The 13175-nt window shown below is 45.7% G+C and overlaps 2 protein-coding genes across 7 annotated transcripts in view; both read left to right on the top strand.

Annotated features, from left to right (window-relative positions):
• The first annotated feature begins 200 nt into the window (after positions 1–200).
• ddx51 (DEAD (Asp-Glu-Ala-Asp) box polypeptide 51) lies at positions 201–7486 on the top strand. Of its 2 annotated transcripts, XM_018731587.2 has the most exons (16): positions 201–654; positions 1606–1967; positions 2162–2379; positions 2466–2616; positions 3239–3384; positions 3476–3547; positions 3686–3792; positions 4521–4629; positions 4764–4900; positions 5114–5294; positions 5857–5972; positions 6101–6217; positions 6340–6441; positions 6811–6874; positions 7032–7166; positions 7353–7486. In XM_018731587.2, exons 1-16 carry the CDS (start codon positions 632–634, stop codon positions 7380–7382), a joined length of 2070 nt encoding a protein of 689 aa, XP_018587103.2. In that variant the 5' UTR covers positions 201–631; the 3' UTR covers positions 7383–7486. The 2 variants fall into 2 exon arrangements, 1 of the variants encoding a protein (XP_018587103.2); XR_001965093.2 differs by lacking the exon at positions 6811–6874.
• A 2157-nt stretch (positions 7487–9643) lies between these two features.
• Positions 9644–13175, top strand: part of cabin1 (calcineurin binding protein 1) — a 50803-nt gene continuing 47271 nt past the window's right edge. For 4 of the 5 annotated variants that reach the window (XM_018731647.2, XM_018731646.2, XM_018731648.2 and 1 more), the window contains exons 1-8: positions 9644–9695; positions 10202–10241; positions 10735–10827; positions 10933–11046; positions 11823–11957; positions 12109–12289; positions 12782–12911; positions 13000–13149. In XM_018731647.2, the coding sequence (XP_018587163.2) occupies positions 10239–10241; positions 10735–10827; positions 10933–11046; positions 11823–11957; positions 12109–12289; positions 12782–12911; positions 13000–13149 (806 nt within the window). In that variant the 5' untranslated portion in view covers positions 9644–9695; positions 10202–10238. Of the gene's footprint in view, positions 9700–10201; positions 10242–10734; positions 10828–10932; positions 11047–11822; positions 11958–12108; positions 12290–12781; positions 12912–12999; positions 13150–13175 lie in introns of all 5 variants that reach the window. The other variant, XM_018731645.2, reaches the window with a different exon arrangement.

Raw genomic sequence — 13175 nt, 5'->3', positions numbered from 1 at the left:
ACAGCACAGTGTGGACTACTGCATAAAAAATTGATAACCTGTATGTTTCAGTGTTTTAACTCATCATGTATGAACGCGTATTAGACATTTTTAAGTTGAACTATAATCAACTTGGGGGGCGCGGTGGCGCAGTGGGTTGAACCGGGTCCTGCTCTCCGGTGTGTCCCCTCCCTTCGGCCCTGCGCCTTGTGTTGCCGGGTTAGACTCCGGCTCCGGCTCCCAGGGACCCCGAATGGGGCAAGCGGTGTGTAATCGACTCCTTTAACCCCCTCAAATGAATGCGTTCTACTCTGTAAATCCAGTTACGTCATCACCAGCCGACCAGGAAAAACAAATCGTTGCGCTGAACATTACGTCATCAAAACACGACAGTGATCAACGCATGGAGTCCTCTGCGTTCACGTGGTTTCTGTGTCTGTCAGCTAACTCGCTCTGACTTTGTAAACATCGCGTATAAAGATGTACTTTTTAAACAGAAGTCTGATGGCACGCGGCCATACTCGTGATCGTTGTTTAGCCAACCGTCGCTTGTTGTGATATTAATTCCTCGCCGGCTTACTACTCCTGAGTGTCATCTTTTCGCAGTCAGTTGAATAATAAATTATTCAATTATTAAATAATTGTGGAAGAGATGGCGTTGTTCCACATAAGCAGGTACGTATGAAGACTCTCTTGTTTTTATTTTTTTTTAAATGTCTGTGTGTTTATATCAGTGCAGTGCTGGCTTAAAGGAAAAAAAAAATGTGTCAAGTTGCTAATAAAAACTGCGAACTCAACTTAGTCAGAATTATTTATTGTGTGAATGATCATGACATGATGAATGATGAAACTCAAGCTGTAGACTCACGTTCATGATCTGCTCAGGGATATTATTTTCTGGTAAAAATATCAGTTATGACAGAACTGAAAATGTACTGTTTTATTATTTAAAAGTAGTGTCACTTCGTATTTTCCCTAAGTGATTGCTGCTGATTTTCATACTTAATATACTTTACTCACTACATTATATGTACAGAAGAATCATGACATCGAATACATTCATGAATGTAAATGTAAAAGTACACTTCATCATCACTCTTGCCTTGTAACTTCATTGTCACTATGTTCACATTGCTACTGAGTTGCTCAAAGTGCTTTTTCTAGCTGTTTCATAAGGGTCTGTGGTATTATCCTGTATAAGTGCTGTGTGGAGTTTGCATGTTCTCCCCGTGTCTGCGTGGGTTTCCTCTGGATGCTCTGGTTTCCACCCACAGTCCAAAGACATGCTGTTCAGGTTCATCCATAGGGTGTGAGTGACACAGAGAGAGAGTGTTTCACTGATGTAAGGATGAGTGACCCAGTGTAAGTAGTGTATCTAGCAGTGTAAGTCACCGCGGTGAAGGTGTGTGGGCTGGTAACACTACATAGCTTCTATTGTAAGTCGCTTTGGAGAAAGCATCTGCTAAGTGAATAAATGTAAAAATGTAAATGCTGTAATTCCTTTTCAACTACTCACATGAATGCACCCTGGTCCATGTGTTCGACTTTTCTAATGAATGATCACAGTTTGAACCCCTCCTGTGCTGTGGAGTTGGTGACTGATTGACTGATTTGTTCGTATTGCAGGTACCTTGGTGATGAAGACGTTGATGACCGGTGCTCCAGCGAGTCGCGGTCGAAGGCTCTGCTGGCCAAGCTACAGGAGCAGGCCAGGGCCAGGGAGCAGCAGCAGCAGCAGAGCTCTGTCCTTCAGCAGGACCAGAGCCCCAGCCCCGGCATCCCCCCCAAGAAGACGAAGAAGAGCAGGCAGGAGGAGGATGAGGATGTTGAAAAGCAGGAACCCACAAAGAAGAGGAAGGAAGAGGTGAACTGGGAAGTGCCACTAAAAACTCATTCACAGGACACATCAGACCACAGTTCGGGTAACCGCAGCTTGACAAGCAAGAAGAGGAAGAACAAAGAACCCAGAACAGAACAGCCTGGATCAGGTGAGTTAATCCACTTATTGCATTTCAACACAGTCATTGTAGTACAGAATTTTTCATCATTGACTCTTGGTTGTTTGTTCAGCTGGTGCCTCTTTTTTCCAGTGTTAGACAATTAACTTTACTGTGATTTTCCTATTTATACAGCAGGACATTAATGCTGCATGACACAATACGCTGTTTTTTTTGTGTTTCAGTGGAACTCAATGAAAGTGTGCCAAAGAGGAAACTGAAACTTCCACAGCATGGAGCTGATGATCTGGGGGGTGGTGAGGAGGAAGAGTCACAGCATGAAGATGATTGCCCAGAAGAAGCCATGGAACAAGCTGAACATTCGAGGCAGAATTCTGAGCAGAAAACTTCTGATCCTGGTTTCACCATTCTGGGAGGGTTTGAGAGCAAACCAGCACAGAAGGTAGATGCTGCCCAAGTCATTACTGCCCCACACTGAGGAGGTTGGCCTGCTATTCAAGGGCAGTGCTCTATCCCTATCTGCTACAGGTCCAGATGGTTCTGCCCCAGTGGCTTGCACAGCCGGATGTGGTCCAGAGGGATATTAACAAGAACCTGGTCCCGATTGGACAAGTGCCAGGGATATGCCCTCAGCTACTGGCTAAGCTGGAGAGCAATGGGATTCTACATTTCTTCCCAGGTCGGGGGACAAGCTGCTGCATTCACCTCGCTGCAGCATCTTCACATTCTAATGCATACTTCTGGTTTTCCACCTTCAACAAAGTCATGAAGTCACCACATCTGTATTGCAAAGAATTTTGTTTTTGCCAGAAAATGAATGTCAGTATATTAACAGGCCTCTGGCAGCAGTTAGAGCTCTGTGTGGTTATGTTTGGCACATTCAGATTTTGGGAAAATTGCTCACTCCTCTATGAAAATTTGTAGAAACTCTGAAATGAGAGACAGAACAAGCTTCCCAGTCCCTTTTAGTGATAAACAGCCCCATGCTATGATGCTGCCACCACCACAACACTTCACATCACAGTGTCCAACAAGTGTAGTCCCATCAGGCTTAGTCCCATCAAATATTGAGGGTGGTGAGTTACTGCTGACATTGTTCACATGGTGAGTGATTCAAATACGACAGTAGGAAGAAAACAGGAAGTAGTATGCCAGTTTTTCAGGTGTGAATGATGTGCTGGTTGGAAGGTGATTCTAAATACAGACACTTGTGATTTAGAAGAGTGAAACACATACAGTGAAGTACCTAGAAACTCACCAAAGAAGCGTTTCAGAGAATCATTCCCATCAACCCCTCACAGTGCAAGCGGAGGTGATCCCTGCCATCCTGGAAGGTGTTGGCCAAGGGTTGCTAGTGGGACGTGGTGGTTACAAGCCCAGGGACATCTGTGTATCTGCCCCCACTGGGAGTGGCAAGACACTGGCATTCGTCATCCCAATTGTCCAGGTAACCGCTCCTCCATTTTTTCTTTTCCCTGTGAGGGTTTGGATGCTGGCACTCCATTGACCATTGACACCCCCCCTCCCCCCCACCGCAGGCTTTGCTGAAGAGGGTGGTGTGTGAAGTTCGGGCCCTGGTGGTGCTGCCCACCAAAGAGCTGGCACAGCAGGTAAGCGAGCTCGTGTTGTAGGCTTGGCCCCTGCGACGTTCTCTTCCTGCTGCTCGCTGAAGGGGTGGAGGTACTACATGATGGATGTAGTGTCACTATGTCACTATTGTGCTTCCATTCACTCCATCTTCTTGGTAGGTGGGGAAGGTCTTCCACTGCTACACAGATGGCACTGGTTTGAAAGTGGGCATGCTCACAGGTCAGAGGTCACTGTCGGCAGAGCAGGCCTCACTCTTGGAGAGCAGGTATGACGGTGCAGGGCTGGCCTTGAGGGTAGCTCTTCAATCTTGATCTCTTTGGTCGAACCCTTGATTCTCAGCAAAAGCAAAGTTCAAGCTGTATGAACAGGCAAAGTCTGGGAGCTGCTCTACTAAGTGGAGCATTAGGAAAATGGTGTGTGTGTCATATGACAGGGCTGTGGGTTCAGGTCCCTGATGTACAGGGCTAACAGTGTATGGTGAGGGGAACCAAGGAGCACAGATTAGTTGGAAGTCCACTAGGGATGAGAGATGACCCTCTTACCCTTGGTCTCCTTACTCAACAGTGACAGCAACAGTCAGCTGAGAGTCAACATACCTGTTAAAAGTAACTTACAGTGTTCAGCTGTTTACATTTATTTAACCATGTATATGACTGAATGATTTTTCCTGGAGCATTTTAGGATAAGTGTCTGAAAAGCAGTACGTGGAGGTGGGATTGAGTGCCAAGGGAGCAGCTATAACAGACCAAATGTTGAAAAGAAACAGGCAGCCTGTAAAGACAGATTAGAACGTTTCAGCCTAATGGACTAAAGCAGTGTTGTACTTTATATAACACAGGAATACTGCAGCTCTGTGGTACTTTGAGGAGCTTTGCGACCTAGTAAATGACTTTTTCGGCACTCCTGATTGAGAAGTGCATGCATTATGCAGATGGTTGGAGTGGGATAATCCAAGATGGTGATGTGCTGGAAACCGCATGTATTCTCTTGCAGTGCTCGTGGTTGGTGCAGTTTGGCAGACATTGTCGTGGCGACACCGGGGAGGCTCGTCGACCATATCAACATGACCGAAGGCTTCAATCTCCAGAATCTGCGCTTTCTTGTGAGCGTGATAGAACACAGGGTTCCACACAATAGTCTGCAGGCAGGATTTTTCAAAGTCGGGATTGTGGTTTTCTTTGCCCGAGTGGTGATGTCAACAAAGGGACTGTCATTTCTCCCTGTGTGTTCCTGCAGGTAATCGACGAGGCAGACCGGATGATCGATAGCATGCACCAGGCTTGGCTCAATCAGCTGACCAAGGCAGTTTACAGTGGTTCAGACATGGCCTCCATCTTCAGAAGAGCAGAGCCTGGGCCGATCACAGCAGCAAGGTGAGAATGTTCGTGGCACCGGGAGCACGACACAGACACAGATCGCTTGTGTTAAACTTTTCATGTCATCATATGTGCAAATGAGTTTCGGTGCGAGAACTGTCTCGATGCATCCGAACTTCTCAAGCTCACAGACGTGTGGCAGTGAGGGATCTCACAAGGTCACTGTCTGTTCATTTTTGCCCCTCTAACACCCCCACTGACACCTCCCAGCCACCTGCAGCCTCAGATGCCCCTCCAGAAGCTCCTGTTCTCAGCCACTCTCACCCACAACCCAGAGAAGCTACAGCGGCTGGGCCTCCACCAGCCCCGCCTGTTCAGCTCCATTCACAGCCGCCCAGGTGACCTGGATGCAGGGCCCCAGGAGCGGTTCATCTTCCCCGAGGGCCTAACGGTGTGTGTGTGTGTGTGTGTGTGTGTGTGTGTGTGTGTGGGGTTGTACTCACAGATCAGTCTGAATAAGCCAGGGTTGGGAGAACCTGGTTCTACGTGTATTTATTTGTTGGTGTATAAACAGTACGCAGTGGACACTCATTGCCCACATCAGACTTGGATGCTGAAGTGTGTGTGTGTGTGTGTGTGTGTGTGTGTGTGTGTGTGTGTGTGTTCAAGACCTGCCACAGGGCAGTTGGTAATATAGTGGTTAGAGCTGCCACCTTTGGACTCAGAGGCTGTAGATCCAATTCCCAGCTCTTGCTAAAGTACCCTTTTAAAAGTATTAATGTGAAAAGTACTTTTTGTTTGTTAAAACTTTATAAAGGGCAGCAGGTGGTTACAGCTTCCACCTCTCACTGCAGTACCCTTGATCAGAGTACTTACCTTAAATTGATACAGTAAACATTACCCTGCTGTATAAATGGGTAAATCAATGTAAGTAGTTTAACACTGGAAATCACTTTAGAGAAAAGCATCCATCACATTAATACATATAACTAATCTTTATCCTCCTCCCCCAGGAGTACTATGTCTCCTGCACCCTGAGCAAGAAGCCCCTCCTCATTCTCCACCTCATCCTGCGCCTCAAGTTTAGCCCCATCCTGTGCTTCACCAACTCCAGGGAGGCAGCACACAGGTGTGATGGTGGTCTCGCCCCTTCCTGCTCCTGCTTCATCCCCTTTCATTGGCGTTGACCCCAGAGCCTCGACCATTGGCCTGTTGAGCAGGCTGTTGAATGCTGAGCTCATTTCTTTCCTCTTACAGGCTGCACCTGCTGGTAAAGCTCTTTGGGGGGGTTCAGGTGGCAGAGTTCTCCTCACAGCTCAGTGCCAGTGAAAGGAAGAGAGCTCTGAAGGACTTTGAACAAGGCAAAATCCAACTGTAAGTCTTTGGATTTATGTGGGGTGACCCTAAACCCTGCTTTATTGAGCGCAAGGAGCCTTGCATGGAGGGGGCGGGATGTGCAAGAATGTTTTAAAAACACAGATTTTGTGGGTTAAAAGGTTAATCAGCACAGACGCTGCAGCCCGAGGCATCGACATTGAGGGCGTGAAGTGTGTCGTGAACTATGATGCACCGCAGTTCATCCGGACTTACATTCACAGGTGGGTGATGGGGAGTTTGTGTTTATTATTGATTTATTTACCTGTCTGACACTCATCTACAGTGTGAGGTTTGTACACTGAGCTACTTACACTGATTTATACAGAAGGGTAATTTTTACTGTATCAGTTCAGGGTAAGTACCTTGATCAAGGGTATTGCAGCAGGAGGGGGGATTTGAACCTGGCCCATTCAAATACAAGGCACTAGCTGCATTCATTAGTTCACCTGCTGGCCTCTTTCAGTTCCGTGGCTGAAAACCTAATGGTGCTCTGATGAAAGATGGTTCAGTACTGCTGTCCCTGGAGATCCTGATGGGTCTGCAGTGAGTTCCCTTCCATAGTGTCAGTGTTCCCTGGTGTTTCTCTGAAGGGTGGGCAGAACTGCCAGGGCGGGCAAAGCGGGACTGGCCTTCACCTTCCTGCTGGGAGTTCAGGTGAGGTCCGTGGTGAAGCTGGAGGGAGAGACCGTTCCGCTGCCCGATATCCTGCCTAAGCCATTCCTCTCATTTTAATATGACCTTGGTCACGTTCTGCTGGTCACACTGGGCCTGGCCTTGCTTCCATCACTGATCTCCATTCTGATTCCTTCAGGAGAAGTTGTTCCTGCAGATGCTCAAAGATGCTGGGAGTCCAGGAATTCAAAAGCAGATTATTAAGGCTGAAAACTTGAAGACGCTGGAAGCTCATTATGAGAAGGTGCTGCTGGAGCTCAAGAAGGTCACCAAGGTAAACCCTGTCAGAGGAACGGCTGAGAAAGAGTCCGTCCAGAGTTCCCATGGCATTTTTAATAGCTGACAAATTCTTTGGAAGTTTATTTTATTAAAATGCCATTGCCCTTTTTCATCTGCTGTTATTTCAGTGGAAACATGTTTTTGATCAGTGGTAAAATACAGCATTGCCTTGTCTCAACAGGAGGAAAAAGCTAAAAAGCAGCGCATCTAGATGAAGCAGCAAGTCAAATGAGTAATGGAAGAGTGAAAAGAATATCAAGCCATGTACCCTTTACCCAATATTTTGTATTTTTCTTGGCAGTGTTGTAAATTGTACAGTTTACACAATAAATTCCTTCATAATCTTCCAAGTGCCTGAGTTGTACAGGTGTCTTTTACCCCCCAGTTTCTCAATCAAGTTCTATCAATGGTAAGGGCTGATCAAGAAAAATTGTCTTTTTTGTTGTCTCTCACACACACACACACACACACACACACACACACACAATCTGAAACTGCTTGTCACGGGGAACCAGAGCATCACCTGGCAACATAGGGCGCAAGGCTGGACGGGGAGGGGACACACCCAGGACAGGGCACCAGTCCATCGCAAGGCACCCCAAGCAGCACTCGAACCCCAGATCCGTCAGAGAGCGGGACCTGGCCAACCCCAACTCCGCCACCGCACCCCTCTCTTTTGTTGTCTTGACTGTCTTGACCGACCAGACTATCGGGCGTCGAATCGACTCCGCTGGTCACAGCACGCTTCCCATTCCTCTCTGGATCGCGCCTTCCTCATCCACGTAGCTCCAAACGTTTTTCTTATGTCGTCAATCCATCGTTTTGGAGGCCTTCCGAGTGGCCTTTTCCGCTCACGCGGATACCACTCGACAATTGCGCGAGTCCACCGATTGTTGGTGAACCGAGCAACGTGTCCGGCCCATCTCAACTTTTGCTTCTCGTACTCGTTGATGACGTCCCTCACACCGGATTTCTCTCTGATCGTCTCACTCCGGATATGTTCTCTTAGTGATATTCCCAGCATAGATCTCTCCATCGCCCTTTGAGCAGTTACTAACCTTTGCTCTTCTCTCTTCGTGGTGGCCCAAGTTTCACTGCCGTATAACATTGCAGGTAAAACTGTGCCATTGAAGAGGTTCGCGCGGGTGGTCTTATCCAACTTTCCTTTGAGCACATCCTTGATGGAGTTGAACGCTTTCCATCCGGCCCTTATTCTCCGCGAGATTTCCTTCTCCATGTCTCAACGCATATTTACTTCTTGTCCAAGGTAGACGTATTCCTCCACCTCCTCTATTTCATCGCCTTGAACCACTATTCGGCCCCTTGTTGCGTAATCTGACCGCATGAACTTGGTCTTCATGCGGTTCATTTTGAGGCCTACTCTCGAGCTTCTGATGTCTAGCTCGGTTAGCATGTTTTTGTTGTGCTTTTGTTGTGTTTCTTTTAATACTCTAGAAAACTTTCTAATCTCATTATGTCATCAGTTACTAACATTTCTTTTGTGCTGAGCATTGTTTGCCTTGTGACGAGACCTTAGTGATGTGGCTGTGACACCAGCACCCCATGCTGACGGAAGCTGAAGACTTTCTGCCATGGACTAACCCCTAGAGGTCTTTTTCTCCCTTGCCTTTCAGTTGGGAGTATTTTTCCTTTCCTCTGTTGTCAGTAGACATACTTACAGCTGTAATAACTATGATTATTATAGTGATTTAACATATAGCCAACTATCGATTTGTCTCACTGTTTTGTTCAGTGCTCTGTGTCACTGTGTGAGAGGAGCTCTATAAAAATTAATGGAATTGAATTGAATCAGCTGAAAGCTGCTTTCCTCCTGCACAGCGGCTTCATGATGTGTCAGTTAGCTTCAGTTGGCACATGTCATGGGTCCCACTGTACCGCATCCAGGAACGCAGACCTGTTGTCTCAAACCACATTATAATAGGAAGCATAATCATGCACAAGAGTACAGTGCTGCCTCATATTTGTGTTGCTGTCAGAGTAAAGGTGTCCACTAATACTGCCCAGATGCCATGGTCCCATTCTACTCAACAGCAGCAATAAATATATTTGATATTTTGAGAAGTAGACATGGACTTATTATTCCACCAAATATATTTGTTTCTATTAGTCATATTGCTTGTACTAGTACTTAAACCAAACAAACGTAATGACAGCTTTAAAAAAAAAAAAAAAAAAATTCTAGCCTGGAAAAACTACAAAGGCACCTGCTGGATTAAAAAAAAAAAAAAACTGAACTATATCGGCAAAACTTCCGGGTGGAAACGCCTCAGTTAATATCACAGTTCTTCATTGGTTGCTTTGTCCCAAAATTAACCAATGAAATGGTTCATTACTTTAGTATTCGTGATTAGTGGCTTGTGCAAACGCTTGTGTGAATATCCTACTTTCCTATTGGCTACTTCGCACCCCTATTCACCAATGAAATGTATCGTTACTCTCTAGTTCATTACCGCCGGTCGCGTGGTTTCTGTATTATTGTTCTTTATTTGCACTGGCACTCTGTGTGGGTACTGCATTTTTATTTTATTTTTATTTTATTTTATTTTATTTTGTTTTACTTTTTTATTTCTGTACTTTTATTACGCTCGTTTTGCATTCAGAATCAGAGAATGCACCGAAATTTGCCTCACACTGACTGTATTTGTTCCAATCAGAGGCTAAACATCGTTGTGAGGAGCAGAGCTATTTGATTTGGTAGCTAACACAGTTAGGCTAAGTGCAGTACAGTACAGTACAGTATAACATAACATTGCACAGATATTTCTGACTAACGCCGATGTTCACGACTTGTCTTTCTCGCTGCATAAGCCAAAGTGTTTTAACCGTGCAGAGAAGGCGCAGCTCAGCTGTTAAATCAAATTTTAATGTTATAATCCGATCCTGATGCTTTTTTTTTAAAAAAAAATCTTCACTCAGATAACATATCACTAGGAATCGTGTAAGTTACACGCTAGCTGCCATGTGTATGATGAATTATTTTTTTGCTTCCGTTTTTTCCCCTACACACAGGACTTGATGGTGACTGATGGTGGAGCAGAACTAAACAATGGTAATTTAATTCAGTAGCCTTACGTGCATTTTTTAGCCCTGTTACTAGTAGACATTGTTATAAAAATGTATTCGTTAACCTGTGTATCACAACTTTCTTTGATATGTGATAGGGTATGAGGTCTTGTCACTATTGACAGATCTTTTTATAATATAAATATGTGCTGTTTAGAATATGAATTTTATTTCTATATTTTGTTTTAACTAACTTTAATTCATTTGTACGATGCTTTTCTGCAAACAGCCTATGCTGTTACTGACACTGTTTTACAAACAGAGTAATTTTTTTTGCCGCAATTCAGGGTACATACCTTGATCGAACGTACTTCAGCAGGAGCAGGGATTTGAACCCAGGCCCTTCGGTGTGTGGCAGTGGATCTAACCACTATGCACCCTGCTGCCTGCACTCTAACATAAATATCTGCTGCTGTGTGATACGTTAAGGAAGACATAATGAGATACTGGTCACTGGTGACACCGAGACTCTCCCGCAGATCCGGATTGCGGCGCTCAATGCAGCCTCGGCCACTGCCGATGGACACGAGGAGTCGCTGACCAGCCACAAGAGTCAGACTAAGGAGGCGCAGGTGATGGTCGCCTTGGACCTGCTGGTTAGTGCTGGACCAGGCAGTTACATTCTTATGGGTCATTGTGCATTTATGTGCTCTTTCTGCAACTTTTTTTTTTTGCAGGAAGCAGAGGCCTTTGCCCTGTACCACAAAGCCCTGGACCTCCAGAAACATGACCGATTTGAGGAGTCCGCCAAGGCTTATCATGAGCTTCTGGAGACACCGCTGCTGAAAGAGGTGCTAACAGCGTGGCTCAGCGTACCTGGGAAGATGTGGGCATGTCCAGAATTATTTACTCATATATTTAAAATCTCAATGTCACATTGAGTAAGTTTAGGCATTTTCAGGATTGTGTTTTTATTGAAGATTTAGAGGCAGTTTTTTATACACTACGCTCTATGGCACCTCTGACTTCCTGGGTTTAATTAAAGCTTTATGTCACCTTTGGGGAAAAAGAATTTGCAAAATTTTAACACTAATGCTTTTTAGTATTACTGCCTAGATTTGTGACACTATTAAATTGGCAGATTTTTTTTTTGATGTTCTCATGATAAGTGACATACAGCAATGTTTGCATCTAGACATGTGAAGCGGAATATTTTCATTGTAATACATATAAGTGTGGGCAGAAGGTGGTGTATTAGAGCTGTAGCTGTGTAATTGAGAGACTTGGGTTCAAGTCCCACCTCCTGCTGTAGTGTCAAGACATTTACTCTGAACTGATACAGAAAAAATAATCCTGCTGTATAAATGGGTTAATAATTGTAAGTATCTTAATTGCTCATTTTAAGTTGTTTTGTAGGAAAGAGTCAAATAATAGTCACAAAGAATTAATAATTAAATTAATAAACAACCATAAACAGCAGCAAGTCTGTAAACAACACAGCCTTTTCCTTTTTTGAAACTGGAACAAAGGTTTAAAAAAAAAAAAAAAAAAAAAAAAATTAAAGCAGGCAGGATGAGTGCATCGGTCCAGCTGCTGACTTAAATTGTGTCCTTGGCTCCTCCTCTAGGCCATGCCGTCAGACGATGAGCAGGCAGGCCTCAAGCACACAGGGCTCATGCTTAAGTACTCCACCTACAAGAATCTGGCCAGCCTGGCTGTACTCCGGGATGACCTTGAGACTGCTGTAGAGTTCTACCTAGAGGTACAATGCACAGGAGCATGGAAAGCAAGCTCGAACACATTGGTGTCGTAATTTGTTGTTTGTTTGTCCGCATTTGGGATTGAGTGACTGGTTGTATCATGACCTCTTTATGTTCCTGAACTGTCTGCCTGCTGGTGTTCCCTCCTTCCAGGCTGTGCTGCTGGACTCCACAGATGTGAACATGTGGCACAAGATTGGCCAGGTGGCAGTCCGTCTGGTGAGGGTTCCACTAGCCCGTCATGCCTTTGAGGAGGGTCTTCGCTGTAATCCGGACCACTGGCCCTGCCTGGATAGTCTCATTACCGTTCTCTACACCCTCAGCGATTACAGCTGTGAGTCCTGACATTTCATGTCATTCCACATGATGGCACTGTTAGATGTGAATGATACATATTTTCTTCTGATACATTTTCAGCAGTGTGCAAAACAAGGACTCGACAAAATACTTGGTCCTGTCACTAAAACAAAACAGTGCAGTTGTAAAGGGAGAATATGTTTTAGCGTGGGGGGCGCAGTGGGTTGGACCCGGTCCTGCTCTTCAGTGGGTCTGGGGTTCGAGTCCCGCTTGGGGTGCCTTGCGACGGACTGGCGTCCCGTCCTGGGTGTGTCTCTTCCCCCTCCGGCCTTACGCCCTGTGTTACCGGGTAGGCTCCGGTTCCCCGTGACGCCATATGGGACAAGCGGTTCTGAAAATGTGTGTGTGTGTGTGTGTGTGTGTGTGTGTGTGTGTGTGTGTGTTTTAGCGTCTAACAAAGTTTAAATTTGTGGGTTTAAATTGATGGTTGAAGTGCTCTGACCACTTTCCTACTGTCCGTGCGGCCCAGGCTGCTTGTACTTCATCTGCAGAGCCCTGGAGAAGGACCCCTATTACACCAAAGGGCTGGTACTAAAGGAGAGGATCTTCCAGGAACAGCCCTGCCTCAGGAGGGACTCCTTCCAGATGTTCCTCAAATGGTGAGTTTGTCAGCAGAGAGAGAAGGAAAAAGGTAGGGTCCACATGAGAGGTTCTCCATGGAGTCTGACAAACCCTCCTCCTTTTCAGCGATATGTCAGTGCACTCGGTGGATGTGAACGAGGAGGAAGCCCATGCCATTATTCAAGAGGGCCTGGAGCTGCGGAAGCGGCGGCAGGCACTCTCCTCAAAGGAACCCAAGCCAGACCTCCACTTGGTGCAGCCCATCTCCTTCTTTACGTAAGTGTAGTTCAAGGAATTGCTGC

This window comes from Scleropages formosus, chromosome 17, assembly GCF_900964775.1.
Source record: "Scleropages formosus chromosome 17, fSclFor1.1, whole genome shotgun sequence".
NCBI lineage: Eukaryota > Metazoa > Chordata > Actinopteri > Osteoglossiformes > Osteoglossidae > Scleropages > Scleropages formosus.
Note: the sequence above shows the minus strand (reverse complement) of the source record. Positions and strands in the feature narration are given on the sequence as shown.

Excerpts from the sequence above, each read along its gene's own strand:
- ddx51 (XM_018731587.2), top strand. The coding sequence starts at position 632 with ATGGCGTTGTTCCACATAAGCAG. Across the intron at positions 5,295-5,856 it reads TCTTCCCCGAGGGCCTAACG|GAGTACTATGTCTCCTGCAC; the intron begins GTGTGTGTGTGT and ends CTCCTCCCCCAG. Across the intron at positions 5,973-6,100 it reads TCCAGGGAGGCAGCACACAG|GCTGCACCTGCTGGTAAAGC; the intron begins GTGTGATGGTGG and ends TTCCTCTTACAG.